Source organism: Sorex fumeus, unplaced genomic scaffold, assembly GCF_029834395.1.
Source record: "Sorex fumeus unplaced genomic scaffold, SorFum_2.1 ptg000034l, whole genome shotgun sequence".
In the NCBI taxonomy this organism is placed as follows: domain Eukaryota; kingdom Metazoa; phylum Chordata; class Mammalia; order Eulipotyphla; family Soricidae; genus Sorex; species Sorex fumeus.
The window spans coordinates 43,867,111-43,892,154 of NW_026606091.1; the positions used below are offsets into that span (position 1 = coordinate 43,867,111).

General features: G+C 44.3%; 3 protein-coding genes across 3 annotated transcripts in view; 1 reads left to right on the plus strand and 2 right to left on the minus strand.

Moving 5' to 3' along the window:
• Positions 1–1,597, minus strand: part of ELP1 (elongator acetyltransferase complex subunit 1) — a 56,607-nt gene extending 55,010 nt beyond the window's left edge. The window contains exon 1 of the mRNA XM_056117231.1: positions 1,503–1,597. The gene's annotated coding sequence lies outside the window, so the exon portion shown is untranslated. The remainder of the gene's footprint in view (positions 1–1,502) is intronic.
• A 264-nt stretch (positions 1,598–1,861) lies between these two features.
• Positions 1,862–8,513, plus strand: ABITRAM (actin binding transcription modulator). The gene is made up of 6 exons (XM_056116999.1): positions 1,862–1,997; positions 3,458–3,509; positions 4,089–4,218; positions 6,096–6,172; positions 6,252–6,321; positions 6,408–8,513. The coding sequence occupies exons 1-6, from the start codon at positions 1,919–1,921 to the stop codon at positions 6,543–6,545; spliced, it is 546 nt and encodes a 181-aa protein (XP_055972974.1). The 5' UTR covers positions 1,862–1,918; the 3' UTR covers positions 6,546–8,513.
• The window catches only part of CTNNAL1 (catenin alpha like 1), a 64,417-nt gene continuing 47,573 nt past the window's right edge, over positions 8,201–25,044 (minus strand). The window contains exons 12-19 of the mRNA XM_056116998.1: positions 16,470–16,507; positions 14,185–14,235; positions 13,939–14,093; positions 10,351–10,399; positions 9,360–9,416; positions 9,152–9,265; positions 8,581–8,664; positions 8,201–8,466 (exon numbers count right to left, since the gene is read on the minus strand). Coding sequence (XP_055972973.1) covers positions 8,401–8,466; positions 8,581–8,664; positions 9,152–9,265; positions 9,360–9,416; positions 10,351–10,399; positions 13,939–14,093; positions 14,185–14,235; positions 16,470–16,507 — 614 coding nt within the window. The 3' untranslated portion in view covers positions 8,201–8,400. The remainder of the gene's footprint in view (positions 8,467–8,580; positions 8,665–9,151; positions 9,266–9,359; positions 9,417–10,350; positions 10,400–13,938; positions 14,094–14,184; positions 14,236–16,469; positions 16,508–25,044) is intronic.

Here is a 25,044-nt window from a genome sequence, read left to right on the forward strand (position 1 = left end):
GTCGGCCATGTTGGCCGCATGTAAGGCTAACGCCCTACCCGCTGTGCTATCGCTCCAGCCCAGGCTGTATATTATGTTCATTAAAAAGATTAAAGTGAAATCAAGCAGAAATTGTACTAAGCATTCACAGTTCTCAACAAGATATGTCACTGTCACTGTCCTCCCGTTGTTCATTAATTTGCTCGAGAGGGCCCACTAATATCTCAATTGTGACAATTGTTACTGTGTTTGGCATATCGAATACGTCACAGGTAGCTTGCCAGGCTTTGCGGTGCGGGCGAGACACTCTCGGTAGCTTGCCGGGTTCTCCGAGAGGGGCGGAGGAATCGAACTCGGGTCGGCCATGGTGGCCACTTGTGAGGCAAACGCCCTACCGGCTGTGCTATCGCTCCAGCCCAAACAACAACAAGATATGAAAACATGGAAATCACAACAGCTTACTTCAAAGCAATGACCGAGAGGGTGGAGGCACTTTAAGACCTGATATAACTGACTATACATGATCTGTATTTCCAGGCCTGGCTGTCGTAAGACAAAAAGGTGACAAAAGATTAGGAAACCTGCTTTGGTTTGGCAAAATCGGAATTATAACTACAAGGCTGCATGGTTTATTCAGATTTCTTTAAGAATGGACATGCCTAACTTCTGTTAGGGTTGGTAATTACATAAACCACGCTGTTGTTAATGGCATCTCAATCCAACATGAATTCTTGGATTCATCGTGACATTTCATAGACGTAACATCTAAAGAATAAAGGTGAGTTTATCTTTACATTCCATGGCAATTAATATTAAGTAACAGAGTAACAGCAACGATACAGCATATAATAGGGATTAGCAGGAAGGTGAAACTTGACAAGTGAGGAAGAGTCAAAGGCAGACAATGGCTTGAAAGCTTTGGTGACATCTGATTATTGACTTCCAGGAAAAAGTCAAACCTGTACTATACCTTGCAGGGTTTTCTTATTATTATTATGAAATCACCGTGAGATACACAAAGCTTTCATGATTGAGTTTCAGTCATACAATGATCGAAAACCCATTCCTCACCAGTGCACATTTCCCACCACCCAAGTCCCCAGTATCCTTCGCACACAGCCCCACCCCATCCCACCCGCTGCCTCTGTGGCAGCACCTTCCTTCTTTCTATTTGGGGCATCATGGTTTCTTGCAGATTCTTAATCACAGACCTAATCCTTCAGAGAAAGCACACGAGGATGTCAGTTTCTCCAAGGATAAAGTCCCAGTCCGGAGAAAGAACTGCAGCCCAGCAAGCAAACCCTCTCCGAACCTCCTACCGCCTCTCCCACACACTAACAGGTTCGTTTTCAGTCGGGTTGCCCACTATTGCAAGGAATGCCCAGGCTGGGCGAGGATGCAACAGGCAGAGTTGAAGGCAGGAGGCCAAGAGTCACGCCACCGTCCAGGCATGGCCTGCAGCGGGCAGACAGTGGGCCACCGCTGATGCCCTCTGGCAGGGGGCGGGTCGCTCCAATACTCACCTGCACGGTGGTCTGAAGAGCCCCGGCCGAGCCCCGGATCACCGGCTGGTGCAGCACCCAAAGGCAGCTAGAGAGACGCTTGCACCAGGCAGCGAGGGCGAGCGGCAGCCAGCTAGCTAGCAGCACGGCCTAGGCGTGACGTCAGAAGACGGAGAGGCAGGGGCGGAAACTTCCGGTGCTCGGGTGACGCGGAGGGGAGGAGCTTCCTCTGGACCCGCCCCTCTGCCGCCTGCCAGCCTATTGCCTTCTAGTTTCTCTCTGACGTCACGCGCAGATGCCGCCGTCGCTTCCGGGTAGGCGGAGCTTGCAGGGCGGGGCGAGAAACGCGCATGCGCACGATTTAAGCCGGCGCCGGAAACGCGCCGGAAGGCCTCGGAGCCGGGTGGGCGGGGGCCGCAGCGGCGCGGGGGGTCGCCATGGCTACGGAGCCCGCGCCCCTGGGGCCGGCCGCCCCTTCGCTGGTGGATCGTTACTTCACCCGCTGGTACAAAGCAGGTGAGAGGGGACGGAGGTCGGTTCCCTCCCGGGCCTCTGTGGCTTGGAGCTGTCGGGGCCGGTCTGGAGCCGCGCGCTCTCCCTGCTGATGCAGTGTCCGCGTCGGAAGCGGCAGGGATGGACTTTTGCAGCGGCCATCGGCGGGGGCGGGGGGGGTCTGGGAGGTGGCGAGGGTGGGTTCTGCAGCCGGCAGGGCAATGCCCAGTCCGAGGGTGGGTGGCTTACGGGGCTCGTTCGACTCCCAGGTGTGGCCCGCCGGGTTGGCAGGGGACCCCTTCTGGAGGGTCGGATTTGAAGGGCTCAGCCCCAAGATCCGATCAGGGACCCCGGCGGAGGTTGTCGGGACGACCAGAGTACCAGGAAGTTCTCCTAAGAGGATGCGCGTCCAGCGGTGTCCAGGACAAGCCCCTGGTTGGTTTGGATTTGCTGCTGAAAAGTGCCCCTGTAGGGAGGGGGGAGGAGAGCTCCAGCGCCAGCGCTTTGGGTCCCCGAGACCTGGGTTCGATCCTGGGCAAGGCATGGTACGCCTCATCACCCTGGAGGAGTCACCCCCTGCCTGCAACAGAACCTTGGCTGGCCCCTGAGCACAGCCAGGTGCCCCTCGCACCCCCCCTCAAAAAAAGGAAGTGACCTGTTCTGCAGTGGATACTCTGTATCAGTGGTTCTGTCATCATCCAAGCCCTTCTTCAACTCCTTCTTGGTCTTTCCTTCAAAAATCATAGAAGCACCCACTTGAAAAATAAAATGGTAGCACATTTCAGAGAGGTCAACCAACTGTGCCGATTTGATCAGGACTGTGGTTAAACTCCTATTTCCCCAGAAATCCTAGACATTCTCCCCTAACATGGGGGCAAATGAGGATGACATGGTCACCTTTAAATTGCCCAGAAAAACGTATGCTATTATACTGTAGTACTGTAGCACTGTCCTCCCACTGTTCATCGATTTGCTCCAGCGGGACCAGTAACGGCTCCATTGTGAGACTTGTTATTTTGTTTGGCATATCGAAGACATCACCGGTAGCTTGCCAGGCTTTGCCCTGCGGGTGAGATACTCTCGGTAGCTTGCCGAGCTCTCTGAGAGAGGCAGAGGAATCGAACCCAGGTCGCTGGGGTCAGCTGCGTGCAAGGCAAAAGCCCTACCCGCTGTGCTATCACTATTATATAAGACCATTATTGCTTAATTTCATTTTCCCCCCAATAGAAATGAGTGTACTCATTTTAAAGTGAGGGTAAATGAGATGGAACCCAAGCTTAATTGATTTACCATTGACTGAATGAATGATGTTTCTGAGTTAAGTTCCTTTAAATAGCTTGGAACTCTTGAGGTAAAGTCAATCTTTTAAGTCAGTGATTGGCATGCATCTAGTTTTCATAAGTAATTTTCTATGAACCAAGAAGTGTCACACAGCAAGAATAAAGCCATTGACTCAAAAACCAACAATTCATTTATTCTTGTAGATGTCAAAGGAAAACCCAGTGAGGACCATTGTATACTACAGCATTCTAACCGGTAAGCCAATTGGAATTTTAAGCTACCACCAAAAATGTCTTTCTGGGTTGGTAGCCAGAGATGGTGAGAGTTTGAACAAACATCCATGGAATTACTTTTACTGTGTTGAAGTGGTATAGTCAGTGATAGGAGTTTGGGTGACAAGAATGGAACTTTTACTCATTCTGAACAATAAAACAACCAGATTACTCAAATCTTCAAATGGCAGACCACCCCCAGAGCCTGGTACTTGAGGTAACTCATCCATGCCTGATCATGGAAATGCCAGAGTCCATGAAGAAGGCACAGGTGGAGGCATAGATGATACCCTATGCCTACTGGCATGAGTGACGTGCCTGACTTATGCCTTCTTCTACCTAGGGACCTCGGGTACTCTTCCCTTTCTCAAAGGAAATTGACTCCTTCTTACATTATTGCATTCCCTTCTACACTCTAATCAAAGAGAAAAGTTGGAAAGGATGGGGAGATAATAGTTTGACGAAGCAAATGTTCATTCCGATGATCTTAGGCCAGTAGAAAGACTCTGATGGGAGGGAGAATGTACCAAGTAGTAATACAGGACCACTTCTCACTCTGTAGAATCTGTGTCATCACACTGGCAGAATCTCATCCAGTACTTCAAAGTGGAAAGACAATTAAAAGCATCTCCTATCAAATCAGCACCAACTGCAGCAGACTTCAGAACAAGGTCTCCGGGAAATTCAAGCGGGTATGTTCCTGTCCTTCTCTACTTCACTCCTGTCAGTCGTGACTGGTCCAGTTAGTCTGAAGAGCCAAAATGTCCACACAGCATGCTCTCTGACAGTTTGAGATACTGACTATAAGAACGCTGGAACCGTAAAGTCTTAGTACCAAAACATGAGATATTTCAAAAGGTATGCTATCTGGCAAGATAGGGCCTGTATCATTATCCTCCCCAGGATGGAGGGCAGAGAAAGCAGCCGTTGAAAGAAAATGCTAATGGCAGTGTAACGAGATACTTCTGGTTTCATTATAATTTCACGTTCTAGTAGTATTTCAAGTTCTATAAAATTCAGACTAGCAAGTGTTTATTAAAAATATGTAACCAGGGGCTGGAGAGATAGCACAGCGGGTAGGGCGTTTGCCTTGCACGCGGCTGACCCGAGTTCGATTCCCAGCATCCCATATGGTCCCCTGAGCACCATCAGGAGTAACTCCTGAGTGCAGAGCCAGGAGTAACCCCTGTGCATCACTGGGTGTGACCCAAAAAAAGCAAAAATAAATAAATAAATAAAAATATGTAACCATCAATATGTATAAAACAAATATTTTCACAAATAAAATTCTTAAATTATATATCTTAAGGTTGAAAAAAAATTCACTGTGAGAGAATATGTAGTAGTTGCTGCTTATCCATTTTCCATTCCTTCATGGCTGCCAGTTCTGGTGTATCAGGATGTGCCCTCTGCCCTCCATACACTGCTCACCTGTGCCAAATGTTACCTCTGCTCTCAACAGGTTAGTATATGCTACTTAAAACTTTTCTCCTGAGACTGGAGGATATGGTAGGCTTGCCTTGAGTCCAGGCATAGAGCCAGGAGTAGGCCCTGAACACAGCCAGGTGTGGCCCAGGTAACAAAAACAAAAGAACAAAAAACCTTACTCTGATTTCAGATTTTTCTCCAAGCACTTTGTCGAAGTATTAAAATACCCCCGTTGGGGCAGAGAGATTGTCTGTTGGGGCGAGCAGCCGTCTATTGCCTTGCACAAGACTGACCTGCGTTTGATTCTTGGCACCCCTTACAGTCCTTGGGCCTACCAGGATTGATCCCCGAGTGCAGAGCCAGGAGTAAGTCCTGAGCACCACTGAGTGTGACTCAAAAGTCAGAAAAGGAAAGAAAATTAGCCCATCTACAAAGTGTCTTCGTGATCGACCCTAATAAAGACGTTTTCCTTTATTGTATAATATAAAAATGTAGAAATCTTCATGAAAGTAACTATTTCTGCCATACTGAAATGTTGGAATTTATATTACTGTGAATTGACAGATTTTCCTCTATTTTAGGTGCACACCTGGCTTTCAGTAGCACTTCATTCTTAATCTATAACTAAACTTCCAATTATTACATATTTTATGTTGGAGCCTAGCCATAGCACATAACAAGCACCTGTATACAAATGTTTAAGTCATGACTTTATTGTGCTTTATTTTTTTTAACTGGTTTTTTTGTTTTAGGGCAACATTCGACAATGCTCAGAGGTTATTCCTGGCCTGCACTCAGGAATTACTCCTGGTGGGCTCAGGCAACCATATAGGATGCCAGGGATTGTACCCCGGGTCAGCCACGTGCAAGGCAAATGCTCTACCCACTGTACTATCACTCTGGCCCCTGTGCTTAAGCCATTTTTTTTTTAATTAGTGAAACACCATGAGGTACAGTTGTAGACTTACAAACTTTCGTGCTTGGGTTTCAGTTATACAATGATTGAGTACCCATCCCTCCACCAGTGCCCTTTTTTTATTTAAAACTCTGTTCTACGAATATATCCTGTTAAAACCCTGAAAGTTTTCTTTCAAAGGAAATTTTAAAATGTACATTAATCACCTTCCCTTTTATTACACAGGGGGCACAGTTTCTAACAGAACTTGCACCTCTGTGTAAGATTTACTGTTCAGATGGAGAAGAATACACCATATCTAGGTGAGCTACTTGTTTTGACTGTACACTTGGAAAAAAGGTAATATTTTTCTTCAAAGCCATTTTTTTCCCCCCTTAATAGCTGTGTCAGGGGACGGCTGATGGAAGTGAATGAAAACATCCTCCATGAGCCATCCATTCTTCAGGAGAAGGTAAAGAGGCAGAAAGTCTGATCCCATTATGGTTCACGGACTGGTCACTGGACTGAAATTACCAAATCATTCTGTTTTCTTGCCAGCCGTCCACCGAAGGTTACATTGCAGTTGTATTGCCCAAATTTGAAGAAAGTAAGAGCGTAACAGAAGGTCTACTAACGCGAAAACAATATGAAGAAGTCTTGGTGAAACGCACAAATGTCGCAGCAGCCACCTCCTGAAGGCTGGCCTGGAGAGGGCGTGTGCAGAGTGGACACTTCCCGCCCGCCTCCCCGCAGTGGCTGCCGGCTGCCCGGCAGAAGAGCTGCTCGATTCACAGCCCGTCCCCGGAGAGCCCGCCCTGCACTGCGCCCGGTTCTCCTTCCCTGTCCAGCTCGCCGTATCCCCATTTCATCTTTCAGCCTCCCAGACTGCCGCCCGGGGACTCCCTTCTTCCTCTGCTGCATTTTCTAACAAGCAGTACATAAACACAGGGTATTTTTGGGTTAGTAACAAAAGTGGATATTTTCACATAGATATTGTGGCATTGGGTACTGGTTTGGACTCAATTTTCCATCAATTGGAAGTTTTAAAACGAGTGGATCCTTCTGACCCTTCTTAACCTCTACTTCACTGTGATACCAGAAAGTCTAGCCTAGCGTTTCTCCAACTTTCTCCGTCACCCCGTTCTGACCTTGTGTTCTCCCTGTGACCCAACCTACCTGTTGGCTCCCTGGTCTCATGCTGTGTGTCTCCCCCCATCCCCTCCCCCGTTTATGTGATTTGTTTACCTAAAGCCCTGTTACAATGAGTTTCAGATAAAAAGAACCTTAAAATTTATTATTTTTCCTGAAAATTCATGCATTTAAGTATCACTTGTTGAGTAAAAATTACTTAGAAGAATCCCCTTACATGTTGGGGGTCAGGGAGATAGCTCTACAGAATGAACGTATGCTTGGCTTGCGAGAACGTGAACCTTTACAGCCGATTCCCAGCACTGCAGTCCATGCAGTGCACCAGGGCTCCAAGACATGAAAGTTTCTGCACACCCTGCAGGTTTAGGCAAACCCCTCCCACCCCCAAAAAGAATGTCTAGCTTGTAAACATTTCTCCTCTTATTTCTATAGTAATTTGAAAGGATCTTTTGTTATCAGAGATCAAAAAGTAATGATTTGGGGGTTTTGGTTTGGGGGTCACACCCAGCAGTGTGTGTTTCAGGGTTTTTAGTTTGGGGGTCACACCCAGTGTGTGTGTATGATTCAGGGTGTTTTTGTTTGGGGGTCGCACCCTGTGTGTGTGTGTGTGTGTGTGTGTGTGTGTGTATGATTCAGGGTTTTTAGTTTGGGAGTCACACCGTGTGTGTGTGTGTTTGTGTGTGTGTGTGTGTGTGTGTGTGTGTGTGTGTGTTTGTACACGTGTGGTGTTGGCCCGGGCTGTGGCAGCACAGTGAGAAGCCCAGTCACAGATGAGGGAAGGGCTCAAGAAAAGGCCCTGGGTTTAAGGAAAAAACCCAGGTTCAGCCAGAACTGTTTATTTTCTGCTGAAGATTAGACTCGATGATGATAAGCTGAAAAGTAAAAAAAAAAAAAAAACAAGGAAGTGCAGGTGTATACATACTCAAAAAAAAAGCTTTAGTTTAAACTCATTTAGTCAGTGGGATATTTGACTTGGTTTTTGTTTTGGGGCCACACCCAGGTAGTGCTCAGGGCTTACTCTTGGCTCTGCACTCAGGGATCATTCCTGGTGGTGCTCGGGGTACACCATGGGGTGCTGGGGATTGATCCCAGATCAGGCTTATGCAAGGCAAACACCCTACTTGCTGTTCTGTCCCTCTGGCCCCCTGGGCTTAAACTTGATTGTGGCAATGTCCCATTTTAGAATCACACTGCAGTTTGAATTCTAGCGATTGCCATGGCATTTATTAGTTTCCAAAAGTTTCCACAATTGATTTTATGGTCAGAAAATACAGCAGTATTTCATGGTGTGTGGGTTTTTTTTTTAATAAAATTTTTGAATTTCTAAAAATATAAAGGATCATCTGTTTTAGAAAAACGTCAGCCTTGCCACGCGATGTTGCAGATATCTGACCCCAAAAGCTCAGGATTTGCCATTCACAGAGTCTTTCTTTGTCACCGAGCCCCACTTGTTGTTTTCCATCTGAAACTGAAAAAGAATTAAGACAATTACTTTTCTACGTGGAAAATAAAAAACCGAACAGCAGCTTTATTTGGTGTTTTCATTTTTAAAATGTGAGTTGGAGTCAGATTTCTGTCTCACCTTCTTCATCAGCTTATAGCACAGCGAGAGGAGCTGCACCAAGATAGCCATCGTGGATCTCGCCTTTGTAATGCACTTATCGACCTACAGTGGCAGAAACACAGATGTTAACGCTGGGGTCTAAGAGGAGCAACTCTGTGCTGTGGAATTAATCGTGTTCAGCTTGGGTGAAGCTACTGTTCCCTGGGGTCAGTTACAACTGCAAGTGATAAATGATTCCTACAGTCAAGGCATTGATAAAAATGGAAATAAGGGCTGGTGAGATAGTATAGGGGTTTAGGCACTGTCTTTCATCCCACCAACCCAGCTTCTAATCTAATACCACATACCCCCTGAGTACACTGGGGAGTCTAAGCTCCTGAATACCATTGGGGGTTACTCCTGACAAGATCTGATAATTTTTTGCAAGGTATAGCCCTAAAATTAAAAAAAAAAAAAAATATATATATATATATATATATATATATATATGCACTGCTGTGGATATTAAACTTTTGAGGAAAAGGGGTTTGGAAATAAACTTGATGTCAGTCTGAAAGGATCTGCCTGATCAATCCACTGTTCCGCTTACCTTTAGAAAGACTTGATTCTGGAAAGGTGTCCTAGTTATTGTCTGGAGTTGTTGGCAGAGAGGAGTTAGCTTGTTTATTTCCAGGAGAAGCATAAGCTTGTCATCATCTCTCAGCTGAAACGTAATTTAGGAAATGGCAACAATTCCAAACCAGCCCATCACTTAACTCTTAAAAATGCATTAAGAATTGACCCCACCTCAGCACTACCTGTTTGGAGAAAGCTTGTACACTTGAAGCTAGCTTTAAGCCCTCATCAGCAAAAATCTGGTGGAAAGGAAGCATCACAATTTTAGGTATATGTCTTACAGATACTAAGAAATACATTAAGAAACCCTATAAGTAACAGTATTATAAACAACAGTATCTAAAAAAAAAAAAGGTGCCTGCCATAGAGGCAGACAGGAGGGTGGGAGGGAAACTGGAGACGTTGGTGAAGGAACTGGGTGTTGGAAAAATTGCATGCCTGAAACTCAATCATAAATAACTTTGTAAATCACAGTGCCTCAGTTAAAAAAATCTTTTTTTAAAAAAAAGGGCTGAAGTGATAGTACAGTGGTTAAGTTGCTTGCTCAAAATCATCTGGACTATGGAAGGAGAAAACTAATATGTCCTAAGTTCCCACTGATGGCTTCAGACCAATGACAGATACCTCCTGATGTGTTATTTCGCTTCATCTATATTCCCTAATTAATAATAAAGAGGCCATTAAGCCTGTCTGGAATCCAGGAAGGTACTAGATGTATAAACCTACTGAAACACTATTTCTCTTGCTTGGGGAAAGCTAAAGCAATATCGTATCTATTGACTGTTGACTTTTACTCCACTTTATTCTTATATTATTTGAGATTATTTTCCGATATGATAAATTCAAAACACTCCATAAAATGTTCCTGAAATTACTTTTATTTTTTTTCGCTTTTCTATCACTAAGCTCCTGAATACCATTGGGGGTTACTCCTGACAAGATCTGATAATTTTTTGCAAGGTATAGCCCTAAAATTAAAAAAAATATATATGCACTGCTGTGAATATTAAACTTTTGAGGAAAAGGGGTTTGGAAATAAACTTGATGTCAGTCTGAAAGGATCTGATATATGTGTGCACAGGCCAGCACATACACATGATTCAGTAAATGGACTCGAAACTTACTACCCACTTTTAGAAGAATTTTAGCAGCACAAATGGAAAGAAAACATACCTCTAGCTGATGAATTAAATCCTGGGAAGTTTTTAGTGGCCCCTCTCCCCTGAAATAAAATTAATTTACGAAAGAGGTAAGAAAAAGTGACGATATGAAATTTGGTTTTATAAGCAAAGTTTTAGTACCTTTTGTGTATTAACAGTCTCGAAATTTGAATAATAATATTGAATTTTCCTTCTATCCTTTTTCATTTTGCTCCATAAATTAAATCTATGAGACCTGATTAAATGCTGCCCATAAAAGGCCTTTATTAGGTAATAAAATAGCAAACCAGTTAGAAAACTGTCATTTCTGAGTCAAATGCAGCTCTGACAGGAACCCAGTGGTCATGAAGCCTATTGCTGAAGTGTGAATTCTGAGTGTCTATGTGAACCTTTTCACATTTGTGCTACCACTCTCTGTCCCTTAGTGGCTCTGTGATGTGAACAAAAGAGTCCTGTTCTCTGATAAACCATTGTGAGGATCATCTGAAGGTACAAAGGAGGTATCAATTTAAGAATCATTAGACCCCAAGGCTGGACACTTAGCTGTTAAGAATGTTTATAACATTATAAGTCAGCCTTAAATGACAGCCTGGGGAAGAAGTACACAGTTACCCAGCAAAACTACAAACCAGGTACGGTAAATGGGACAGGGGGTCCGAAAGATGGCTCTCAGAGGGCTGGAGCACACATTGCATGCAGGAGGCGAGGGTCCAGTCTGAAACATATGGGGCCCCAAAATCTACCAGGAGTGACCCCTGAACATGGAGCCAAGAGTGTCCCTTTAATACTAAGTCAGAAATAGCACCTGAGCACTGCCAGGTGTAGCCCAGAGATAAATAATTAAAAAGGACACAATAAAGGCGAATTAATGTGTTTCTGAAACTTGGGTAGTTCAAACAGGATATGGGGGTGCAGTCCTTGGGTAGCAGCCTTGGGTGCAATTGGGTGGGGGTGGGGGGGAAAGGGTGGTACTTTCTGTTTGTTCTCTTAAGGTAGATTTGGAGCCAAAGAGACTGTATAAGGGTTAAGGTGTTTGCCTTGTATGTGGTTCACCAGGTCCATTCCCTGATATGATCCCATATATGATCTCCTCAACCTCTAGCCCCCCCAAAAAGGAAGGTAGATTTCTGGAGGTGCTGATGAATCTTTTTGTTGCTGCTGTTTGGGAGTCTCACCTGGTGATGCTCAGAAATAGTTATTTATCATCTGTACTCTGGAATTATTCCTGGTAATAACTCAGGGAACCATATGGGAACGGACCACATTCCAGTCTGCTGCATGCAAGGCAAATGCCCTACCCACTATACCCAACTCTAGCCCATGATTAATCTTTTTTCTGAAAGCAGATAGTACATCAAATAAGTTTAGGTACCTCTGATACTAGATGAAGTGGATATAATCATCACAGGTCTTAGATAAAAAAGAAAATCCTTCTCGGGAAGGGGGACAGATGTATTGACACATGGGTAGAATCCAAAGGCAGTGTGAGATGTTACAGGCCAGGTCATGTGACAGAGACTCATCAAAATGGCACAAGGTGTCACCCATTAGGAAAACCTCATTTTCTTTGCCTAAGCTCCAGTCTTCCGGTCCAATAACTATTTTCTAGAAACAAGTTCCAGTCCATGGAGCTTCGTACTCCTGCTGCTCAGGATGTGACCCTCGCGCTTCCTACTTGCCATGGGTTGCATATGACTCCTTCCCAGGTCCAAGTCTCCGGGCTGGGATGGAACACAGAAGCACAGGGCAAGCCTCAGATGCATAGAGCTCTGGGCTCACCATGAAAAGAACCTACTGTTATGACTGAAACAAGAAAGCCAGCAGTTTCCTGAAATAGCCTAAAATTAGAAAATAAAGGGGGACAGTGAAGCAAAAAAAAAAAAATCTACTGGTGAATTTCTTTGGCAGCTTGTATATTAGAATACATCAATTAAAATATGATTATTAATTTTATCGTAGTTGAAAATATATTTTTTGGTTTGGGGGCCAAACTCAGTCATGTTCGGGGCTATTGCTAAGTTGGTGCCTGGGAGAACATGAAGTGCCAGGCATCAAGCACAGAGCTCCAGCGAGCAAGGCAGTGCTCTGGTCCTCTAACCAACCTCTCCAACATGCACTCTCAGTGTTTAGAAGGAAAGCTGCTGGTTCAGATCACCATCACATTCGATTAGCACAATTCCAGCCTCCAGCAAAGACTTCTGTTACATCGGTTCATCGGTACATGTCTACTGTGAAATGTGACCAATACTGACTGGAACATTAAACCAAAGTCTTGAAATGGGACATTTAAGACTTACTTTAGGTCAAGTAAGAGTCAAAGGGAAATTCCCTGCTACAGAAATTTATTTTGTGTCTGTATTAGGCTGATTCATGGAGGACTGGTACCCAACTGCAGTTACCCTAGGTAGGGCTTGGGGCTTTAATTTTTCAAGTAGCTAACTAGTCCATCACTTGGGTTTTTACTTAAGAGGGTTGAGGCATACCTGGAAGTTCATGGAGGTCACTTTTAGTGAGGGGCCATGCCCATGGTACAGGGATGGAGCCATGGAGCCAGGTCCTGGTGCAAGCAAGCTCTCCAGTTCTTTGATACATCACATTGGTTTCTGCCCTCCCCCCCCCCCCCCGCTTTTTTGGTGTTTATACTAGGGAGCTCAGTCGTTTGTATAAAAATTGAGAAGGTAGTGAATTGTATATGCGAGGCTCTGGGTTTGATCACTGGCACCACACACATAAAAAATTTTATTTATTATTATTATTATTATTACTATTTTGCTTTGGGGATCACACCCAACAATGCACAGGGGTTACTCCTGGCTCATGCACTCAGGAATTACTCCTGGTGATGCTCGGGGGACCATACGGGATGCTGGCAATCATACCCGAGTCAGCCGCGTGTAAGGCAAACGCCCTACCCACTGTGCTCTCGCTCCAGCCCCCCACAAAAGGGATTGTTTTCGGAATGTACTGAGAGAGGACAGGAGAGACCCTGTCATATAGGAGGACAAATGTAGAAAGCAATTATTTCAAAACTATGGAAAGAATTGAGCACAAACCAAAACAAGTAGCTTTGCCAAATGCAAATTCTAATTAAGTATTTGTCTTCTTGTCACAGTCACTTAAATGTCTTAAGGACTGCTTGAGGGCAGAAGAGATAGTACAGAGGGTAAGGTGCTGGCCACTACATACAGTGCCCCAAGCCTGCCAGGAGTGATCCCGAGCACAGAGCCAGAAGTCCACCCTGAGCACCAGAGTGTGGCCCCAAATGAAAAGAATTTTTTTTGTTTTTTTGCTTTTTGGGTCACATCCAGCGATGCTCAGGGGTTCCTTCTGGCTCTGCACTCAGGAATTACTCCTGGCAGTGCTCAGGGAATCGAACCCAGGTCGGCCGCATGCAAGGCAAACACCCTACCTGCTGTGCTATCACTCCAGCCCCGAGAATTTCCTAGTCATTTTATCACATGTTTGAATCTGACTTTAACCTATCGGTGTTTTAACATGGCGCTTTGTTCTTCACACCATATTAAATGAATTTTATTAAATGAATTTATTAAGTGAATTTTATTAAATTCATTTAAAAAGATCAGAGAGTCACTCCATTTACCTAGTAAATAAATACAGCGAATAGGCCATGTTGGACATGCTCCGTCCGCCCCGGACAATCTCATTCTCCTGGTCCTCCCACTTCTCGATCTCACAGTTGGCGTCAGAGGTGAGCAAACCCAGCTTAAGGCCAAGCTTTGCTATCCTGGCTTGCTCCTACAGAACGGACATTTGAATCACAACCATTAGTCATTACCGATGGGAAAGGAAGATGGAAGCAAGCCGGCCACAAGGAAAAAGTTCTTACCTCAGAGTCAGGCTTTTCTGGCTTTAAGGATTTCAGGTTTGCATTATTCTTCTGTGACAATAAAAAGATTGAGAGAGCTTAAAATGCAGGACGTCTCATTGGAAGGCAATAGAACATTAGTAGCAGGGATAGCACAGTACCTAAAGTACCGGAGTAGTAACATTTTAATTGAAGCATTTCAATAGCTACTCAAAGTCTATTCATGTGTTTAGCTAAATGGCAACTAATTGCCAGAACGCCAGTGTTTTGGTTTAGCTCTGAACAGTCGGTCAGCACTCTGGGGTCAGAGAAAGCACGGCCTATTAGAAAGTTCTGGAGACTCTAATAGTCTACTCAGGGTCCAGCTATTATACGCTTAAACCTTCCTGGTCCCTCTGTTGGATGAGTCTTATAAAAATGTTACGATAAAAATAGCTATTCTGGGGCCAGAGCAATAGAACAGTGGGGAGGGTGTTTACTCTGCATGTGACTGACCTGGTTCGATCCCTGGCAGCCCATATGGCCCCCTGAGCACTGCCAGGAGTAATTCCTGAGTGCAGAGCCAGGAGTACCCCCTGAGCATTGCCAGGTGTGACCCAAAAAGAAAAAAAAAAGCTATTCTTTGTTAGTCCTCTATAATTTGCAATGCTGTGACTCTGGAATGCAATTCCTTCCAGCAACTTGTCCTGTGAGGACTAAATGTCAGCATACTAGTTTCTTTGACATCCTGATTCCTTATCCTAATATCCCATGGTATACAAGAGATTCTATTTAGGATTTAATATTTGTTTGGTTTTAGGGTCATATGCAGCAGTTCCCAAGGCTTACTCCTGGCCCCGTGCTCAGGAGTCACTCCTAGTAGGACTCAGGGACCCATTTGCATTGCCAGGAATTGAACCCAGGCCTGCTGCATGCAAGGCAAGTACCTTACCCACTGTACTATCTCTCTAGCTCCAGGATTAAGTGTTTGAACCAGAACATTTGCTGAGCCCCAAGCAAAACAGTAAGACACCTTTCCTGTAGGCTCTTTGGAACACAGAGTTTATTTCCCCTACTAGTGGAGAAAACACTATGTGCTAGTTAGGGCACCCTACTGGCCCACCAATACCTCTTTACTTGGAAAATAGAAAGCACTGATGATGTTTTTTGCAAAATATATTCCCAAGGTCCCCAGAGATAGCTCCGTGGTTGGGTGTTCCACTCACTCTGAGCTCTGGTGGGTGCTGCCCTGGTTAGGACAAAAGCTCATAAGAGCAGGCCAATGGAGATAAGGGCCTTTTTCTGTTTTATAATAAAGAAAAGGAATACTTTGTTTACACCACACAAGGCATAGTTGCACGTGTCCACAAATTATAGATTAAATTAAAGCAAGATGTTCATGTGGCAGCTTCAGATAATGATCATCTGCCAGTGTGCCCGTGAACTCCTGTATGCTGCCTCCTTCATCAGCATCATGACTTATTGTTTCTCACACAAGCTTGACTGCCACCAACTTACTGCAGAACAGAATAACCTTGGTTCTGTTCTTTTTCTCTTTCCCAGAGGTTATATTTGCTCATTTAATATTGTCTTTTGGGGATTTTTTTTTCTAATGCTTTTACTATAAAAGAGAAGTTAGAGGGGAGAAAATAAACATAGGGAAACTATAAAAGACACACACAAAATCAGGAACTGTCTCATGTTTGTTGGAAAATAGAGATGAAAAATGACCTCTTAAAATGGTTCCTCCTGTCTCAGCACACCCAAAGTTCCCTTAGTCCACTAGACCATAAAGCACTTAGGAAAGTTAAGAAAACTCTCCCCTGAGTTCTGCGGAATGTGGTCCAAACAACAAGAACAAAGAACATTCCCAAGAACTTGAGGGTTTATTTTATCTAAATTTTTATGCCCAATCTTATTCTTTTAAAATTCAGTTGTGTTTTGATTATCTCCATTTTAAAATTCTGACTCAATTGTTTTACAAATGCCTAGAGGTATGTAAAACCATATTAATCATGCAACCAAGTTTGCCATCTAGTGGACAATATTTTGGAATACAGTCAGATGCATCATTCCAAGTAGTTCGTACTTTGATCCTAATGTGTATCCCTCTATACCCAACCTCCCAAACTCAACGCAAATAAGTACAAGAAGTACAAGTACCATATGCATCACTACTCAATTATCCTGGACAATAAATATTTTTTTTATCTTAACTATCAACCTAGTAAAGTCAGCTATTAGGAAGGGGTGACAACAGGCAGTGAAAGCAAAATTCAGATTTTGAACAAAAGTATTCAGAAATGTTCAACACTCTTCCTACTTACCAGTGTCTTTGGAAGTGAAAGGTATCCATACTTCTCTCCTACAAAGAACACATGTAACTTGAAACAAATTTTTTATTTGCATATTCTCTATTATTCTATTGAAATATTCCTATTTCATTTGGACTATTATTCAATGAAAATGAATATCAGTGTATTCTTTTTAAATAATTTAGTCTATTAATGATATACTCTTCAGAAATAAAATTGTCATTTGATGAACATGAAGACTATCAATATCATATCTCTATGGCACCATGATGATGATTCCCTATTTAATTTCCTCCAGTACTATCATAAACCACAGAAGTATATGATAATTTCCAAAATGGGAAATATTATGCTAATGATTAATCTAAATATTATTATAATTAATGTTATATGCTCAAATTATATTAATTATATACTTGCTACTTCCATATAAATCTTTGCCATTGATTAAAAGCAGGATAAGAATATATTGACTTACTAATGTTTAGTTATTATATCAAATTTGAGCAGCAGCATAACAAAATAAATTTCTATCTCCAGTGAAAACATGTTATGCACATTAGCAATCACTGGAAAAATAGGAGTACCTGGGGGAATTCTATTTGGTACAGATATTTAGATAGAGAAATGTTTTTAAAGCACTGTCCTAAGTTCAGTATTTCTGAGTGTTTTGTTTATCAACATCACAATTGTGTTATCTTTATTTCTGAGTCTGCACTTTTTACGAAGTTCACAAGTAGATCTGAAAGATCCTCTCATCTTTTGGGATACTACAGCTATTTCTTAAGAAAATTAGAAATTCAGTTCTCATTTTCAGTATCTTGAGCTTTTGTGCATCTCTACAAAATAAATCTAATTTCCCAAATACAGAAAACTTCGGGGACGAAAACAATAGTATCCTCAGTAGAGTGCTTGCCTTGAGTGCAGCCAACCTGGGTTCAATCCGTGGCATCTCAGATGGTTCCCCCTAAAAGCACTGCCAGCATCGATCCCTGAGCACCCCCAGGTGTGACCCAAAAACTTCATTATCGCACTTCGCCCAAAGAGGAAATAATTCACTACACTAATCCCTGCTAGAAGTTCTTATAATTAGTTTAGGGCTTTTTTTTTGGGGGGGGTGGATTTTGTACTTTTTTGGGGGGAGGGAGGTTGGTCCTTGAGAGGTACTACATGACATGATCAATCAGGAGGAAACCCATGGCCCTCATCTACATAAAATTAATCACTATGGGGCCAGCAAGACAGGTGCTTCTCTTGCACGCGGCTGACCCAGGTTCAAATCCCCGGCACCACATATAGTCCCCCTGAGCCTTACCATGTGTGAACCCTGAACAAAGAGCCAGGGGTAAGGCCTGAGCACTGCCAGGTACAGCTCAAAAACAAACAAACAACAACAAAAACTAACCCCTGGAAATAGACAGGCTATTAGTTAGAATATGACGAAGTTCTAATCTGAACCCATAGCTCCTCCTCAAGGAGGGGCTCGCTCGAACAAATCGATGAACAACGGGAGGACAGTGCTACAGTGTGGTTCCTTATAATATAACGACTATGGCTTCCCTAGAGGCTTTGATCAAAAAGCAGTATTGGATGAAGGCCAAAAAAGGCAGGAAGAGGGGCTGGAGCGATAGCACAGCGGGTAGGGCGTTTGCCTTGCACGCAGCCAACCCAGGTTCGAATCCCAGTATCCCATATGGTCCCCTGAGCACCGCCAGGCGTAATTCCTGAGTGCAGAGCCAGGAGTAACCCCTGAGAATCACCGGGCATGACCCAAAAAGCAAAAAAAAAAAAAAAAAAAACCAAAAAAAGGCAGGAAGAGAAGCATTAAATTTTGAACAGTAAAACAATCCTAAAAGGACCTGTTGGGAAATCAGAGTCTCTTAGAATAGAAGGGAAAATGATTTAGATCTCAGACTACTTTGAGTACACTGAAGTTCTCTCTAACTAACTGGTTGTCTTATTGACAATTGCGAACATCTGACAATTCCCCAAGTTACAAGACTAACTATATGCAGAGCACAGCTAAGGTGACTAAGATGCTAGGATACAATAAAGGATTTTCAGTAACAGTTGAAACATTATATAGGCATTGAACATACACTGTAACGTCTCCATCGTGAGACTTTGTTGTTACTGTGTTGGGCATATCCAATACGTCATGGGTAGCTTGCCAGGCTTTGCCGTGCGGGCGAGATACTCTCGGTAGCCGAGAGAAATCAGTATCTGAGGAATGGACTTATTCTTTGAATGGAAAGCAGTAGGTAGGCAGGTACAAGGCTAGGTTAACAGGCAGTTCTGTCCACACAGAATAGGAAGAATAACACTGTGGCATGGTGTAGGGACATCATTAGGGCTAACCCATTCTTTATGAGAAAAAATACTATTCTCGTGAACTTAATGATAAAGTTCAGGACAAAGAAACCACTTAATTGACCCCATCTCAATTAAGCCCATATTTGGATGGTTTCTGAAGAGAGGATTGTCCCATCATTGAATACAAAAGAAGAATTTCTAACCAAACCTAAGGAAGATTAGGAAATCCTTATTTTGGGGGGGGGGGGGGCGCCACACTTGGTTGTGCTCAAAGCTTACACCTGATTTGGTACTCAGGGATCACTCCTGGAAGTGCTGGGGAACTAAGTGATGTGCCAAGGATTGAACCCGGATTGGGGTTTATGGGACAACCCCAAATATTTTTCAAAGTTGCTAACTTCAGTGGGAGAAAACAAAGTCTCTGGGGGAGTAAAAGAAAGGAACACTAGTGTGTCAAGAGACACCTTTCCGAGGGTGTGTATTCCCCATTGGTGAGACAAGGGCTGCCTTCATACAGAGATGCCACGGGCAGGCTCTCTTCTGCTGGGCACAGTGCAAGGGATCTTCTCCTAGGGCACCGGAAGGCTGGTCCCCTACCCCTCCATGGGGGCACGGGAAAGGACACAGGGAGACGAACGTCAGAAAGCAGGAGATTCAGAGGCGGAACTGAACACGAGGCTTTCTGGTGAGCAATTTCACTTCCCGTAGGCAGTGACAAGATGCTGCTGCTGCTGCCAGAAGTGACATTTGGAGAGAACATATTCTTTCCATATGCATGAGTTCAACTGATTTCCGACACCCCCACTTATGAGGAACTTGAGTCATGATTGTCCCCTTAAGGCGAATATGAGACTTGAAGCACAGGTTCAGGAAGTGGCAGAGGTGGCCGCTGCACTTCTCAGCTTAGAATGGATGTCCACCTGTGCAGTGCTGTCCCTGGACATGAGATGATCTCTCACATCCCGGGGGGAATGGAGGACCCTCCTGAGAGGAAATGGACCTGAAGCACATTCCTTCAGGCTGGCCTGATGGACACGGCTGTCTCTATGGAGAGCGGCCTCCCTCTTCCCCTATGCACCAACCTGCATCTGCCTTTCCAAGTAGCTCCTGGTACCTGGGCCCAGGCCACTCCATGTCACACTCTCAGGCAGAGAGTAATGGTTACATGGCTGTTATCTCTTTTTTTTTTTAATTTATTTTTTATTAGTCAAACACCATGAGGTACAGTTGTTGACCTTACAAGTTTTTGTGCTTGGGTTTCAATTATACAATGATCGAGTACCCATCCCTCCACTAGTGCCCATTCTCCACCCCCAATGATCCTAGTAACCCTCCCACCCCTCCCCTCCCCCCATCCCATCCTGCCTCTGTGGCAGGGCCTTCTCTTTTGTTCTCTCTCTCCTTTTGGTTGCTGAGGTTTGCAAAAGAGGCATTGAGTGGACAATCATGTTCGGTCTATACGTCTACTTTCAGCATGCATCTCCCATCCTGGGAGGATCCTCCCAACACCCTTTTCTTGGTGTTCCCTTCTCTGTCTGAGCTGCCCTTTCCCCTAGCATGTGCAGCTGGCCTTCAAGCTGTGGAGTGAACCTCCTGGCACTTATCTTGACTATTCTTGGATGTTAGTCTGGCAGTTCTATTTCTTGAGGGAGCAGGGGGAAAACTAAAAGTCCCTTTTTAAAGAACAAAAATTCTTTAAACAGAGAAAAAACAGACCAAAATGCTGAAAAATTAAAATGCTAGAAAGATATGAAGAAGACGACTCCAGCACTTGGCCATGAAGAGGAGCACAGGGTGGGGACAGAGGGCCATGGAAGGAGCCCAGGCAGTGACCCCTCAGCCCTTCCCTGCACTCTTAGGAAAGCAAGCCCTGACCCAGTCCTGAAGGAGAGGATGCAAGAAACCCATGCGAAATGCTGCTCAGAAAGTGGAAAACCAGCTGGCCGAGCTAGAGCCTCTGCCTGCAGAGCTGCTCCTCTCAGTGTGCTCCCCAGTATACACACGGGCTGTTCTGTTATCCCAGACAACAGAGGACCACTTGGCCACTCCATCCTGCTGGCCCTGAAGAAGAGACAGGCAGGGGGCAGGCACAGGTCGGGTATCCCCACACCCGCAGTTCAGATGCACTGACTTCAGCTAGTGTTCCCCAAAGCTTCTGCGCACTGGTAGGAACTCCCAGGATACCTCATCCTAAGAACTTCCCGATTAGAAGACGGTGCTCAAGGACTGGCGGGGAGACGGAGAGAGCAAGGGCTTGTCTGGAAGAGTTGAGTTAGAGAAAGCTTTGGGCCCCCCAGCCAGCCATGCAGGTATCCAGGCTCCCCAGACCATGCCACTAGTCCCTCAACAATTCCTCTGGGAGCCAGGGTCATGGACCAGAGGAAGGACATTTGGCTTGCATGTGGCCCTAGTTCAATTCTGGACACTACCCGACTACTCTGCATAGTTAGGAGTGATCCCCAGCCACCGAGCAAGGAGCAGCTTCTGAGCACTGCTGTGTGTGGCCCTGAGGGAAAATTAAATAACTCCTCCAGAATGTGAGTGACCTTTATTTTTTTTTTCCCCAGGAGTGGGATGGGGGCTCACCCAGCAATGCTCATGGGTTACTCCTGGCTCTGCACTCAGAAATGACTCCTGGTGCTACTCAGGGGACTATATGAGATGCCAGTGACCAAACCCGAGTTTGCCACGTGCAAGGCAAGCGCTCTACCCACTACTCACTTCAGCCCCAGCTTTCTTCCTTAAATACAGTAAATATTCTTGTAAGTGGATGAACATGGAGAGCATCACGCTGAGTAAAATGAGTCGACAGGAGAGGGACAGATAAAGAATGACTGCATTCATTTGTAGGATATTTATATATTTTATATATCCATTTCACCAAAACTCTTCAGTGCCACCCTCGAGAGCATCATGCGACGACTGGAATGGGAAGGAATGGGAGTGAAGATAGATGGTCGGCAACTACACCACCTCCACTTTGCTGACGACATTGTTCTAATAACACCAAACATTAGCCAAGCGGCACAAATGCTAGCCGACTTTGACCGTGAGTGTGGAAAGGTCGGACTACAGCTGAATCTTACGAAGACAATGTGTATGAGAAACAGCCTCGTTCCTGACGCCCCATTCGCTCTCAACGGAACGACCATCTCCGAATGCAACAGCTATGTGTACCTAGGTCGAGAAGTCAACATGACAAATGACCTGGCACCCGAGCTGCGCAGGAGGAAGAGAGCGGCTTGGAATGCCTTCAAGAACGTTGAAGAAATAACTAAAAGGGCAAAGAACCTCCAGCTACGAGCACATCTCTTTGATTCCACTGTTCTTCCTGCATTAACATATGCCTCAGAGACCTGGACCCTACGAAAACAGGATGAGAACGCTATTCGGGTCTCTCAAAGAGGAATTGAAAGAGCTATGCTTGGAATATCACGATTCACTCAAATGAGAGATAGAATCTGGAGTTCTGATCTTTCCTCAGCGCTCAAGAATCAGGGACACTGTCTCATTTGCCAAGGTGTCAAAAATCAGATGGGCTGGTCAAGTAATGAGATTTAAAGACGACCGCTGGACTAGAGCTGTTACCGACTGGATTCCACGAGACATCAAAAGATCACGTGGACGCCCACCTACAAGATGGTCAGACTTCTTCGTCAAGACCCTGAATGATCAGTTTGAGGCTCTGCATGTTCCTAGAACGAACAGATACCATTGGGCTACGCTAGCACACAACCAGGATGAATGGAGACTTTACTGGCACCCGCTCGAGTAAATCGATGAATAATGGGGATTAAGTGATTAAATGATTAAGTGATATATCCATATATGAGATATATATTATATATATATATATATATTAAGGACTAAAAGGAATAGTCAATGGTTAGAAGCTTGCCACAAGTGTTGGGTGGGCCAAAGGGAAGTTAGGGTAGAGAAGAGGCCAGTATGACAATAGTTAGAAATGATGACTCTGGACAAAATCTGAGTGTTGAAATTAGGTGAAAGGATATAATGAGAACCTTCTAGTATCTGTACTGCAAGCCATAATGCCCAAAGTGTGTGCATGTCGGGGGGAGAGTGAGAGAGACAGAGACAGAGACAGAGACAGACAGACAGACAGACAGAGACAGAGAGACAAAGAGACAAGAGGCAGGCGTGGGGGAGGGGGTGGAGGAAACTTGGGACATTGGTGGTGGGAAATACACACTGGTGAAGGGATGGGTGTTGGAACTCTGTAACTGTGTATCTCACTATGGTTCAATTTTAAAATAATAAATAAATAAATAAACCGTGGATGAATGTGTCTCTACCTTTTATATCATTTGTTCTGGAGGTCATTCCTGGAAGTGCTCAGAGGCTCCTCTCAGAGGTTACCTCCCAGCTCATTACTGGGGGAACGGGTGCTGCCAGGGGCCAAACAGGAGCCCAGCCATGCAAAGCACAGAGGTGTGCTGTTTCTCAGTGTGTTACTGTGAGGGTGAAACTGAAGCCAGGACAAGTGGCAGCTAACGTTAAGTCTCAGTTAGGCCTCAGTTTCCGTTTCCCCAAAGCAGGACTTGCAGTTTCTGGTAAACTCCCTGTTCAGTCATTTGCCAAGATAAGGAATTGGGCAGTTGTGTCTGGCCGGTCATGAAGGGTCACTGCACCTTCCTTAGAAACTATTGCTAACCACTGCCTAATTGCTGACCCCCTTGTAATAGGGCCGATGCTAAAAACAGACCAGTATATAAATTGCTTCTCAACTCTGGAACCCTATATAAACTGCTTGTGATTTGGAGTCGGGGTCCTTGTCAAGACTCTACTGCATTGGCTGAGACTTGGACCCTAGCTCGAGCTAGCACTGGCTCAGGCTACTAATAAAGTTCCTTTGCTTTTGCATTATCGTGTGTGGACTCGGTCTCTCCGCAATTGGGGATCTGAAACTTGGGCACATTACCACCCAAGCCCCGATGGTACAATCTTCTTTAAGGTTATGAAGTCACAACCATGATACTCAAAGGCTAGTTCTGGCTCTGTGCTCAAAAGTGACCCCTGGGAGTGCTCCAGAGACCCGATATGGTGCCAGGGATTCAAACCCAGAGAGGCAGGATGCAAAGATAGTACCGGAGCGATAGCACAGCGGTAGGGCGTTCGCCTTACACGCGGCCAACATGGCCGACCCGAGTTCGATTCCTCCGCCCCTCTCGGAGAGCCCGGCAAGCTACCGAGAGTATTCGATATGTTACCAGACACAGTAACAACAAAGTCTCCAATGGAGACGTTACTGGGCCCGCTCGAGCAAATCGACGATCAACGGGAGGGCCTTTTTATCTCTCCTGCTCCTCTGACTTTACCTCTTGTTTTTCATTTTATTTGGGGGAGTTTGGGGCCACACTCAGTGGTGCTCAGGGCTACGCCTAGCTCTCTGTTCTGGAATCACCCCTTGGCAGGGCTCTGGAGATTATAGTGGTGCCGGGGATTGAACCTGGGTCAGCTGTGTGCAAGACACGTGCCCTACTTGCTGTGCTATCTCCCCAACCTCTGATTTTACCTGTTAATATATAAAACCTGCTGTGTATCAAAATCCACATGACTGAACATAGCAAAAGAAAATGATATATTGTTCAGACTCACTATCACAGAAACCTTTCAATGTAGTAACATAGTAAATATTTACTAAGATTTAAATGATTCGATATCCCAGATTTTCTTAACCAGTAAGCATTTATCCTAAATGTTTTACAAATATAAAATGCTTAAATGTTCATATCCAATAAAAATAAAATGTAATTTAATGTTATTGCGAATTTAAATGACATCACTAAAAAAAAAGCATGCTTGATGCCGATAAATAGAAGCCATTCAAAGGAAAAATTAGAAAAAAACACAAAAACAAATGATAAGACAACACAGTACAATGAGAAATAAACAAAACTGCCAGTTGACATTAAAATAAAGAGACAAAACGATGCCTTCCTGTGCATTCTATGGTGCTATTCTACATGTTTCAGAAATCCCAATGAACTTACCCACCACAGGAAATAGTCCAAGATTATGTGGTCATCAAGGAAAGATTCCATTTAAGTGGAAGGAAAGCAATTCAAAAATGAAATAACTACATTCATTTCAGTATGAAGTTAATAAAATTAAATCAGAATGACTACTATAAAAGAGGCTCTTACATTAAAGACTAAACATAATTTAGAAGAAATATGAAAAGGACAATTTCAATAAGGAAACTGGAAAGTTAACATTAATCCAAAGAAATCTATTAGACTGCTATATAGCAAAT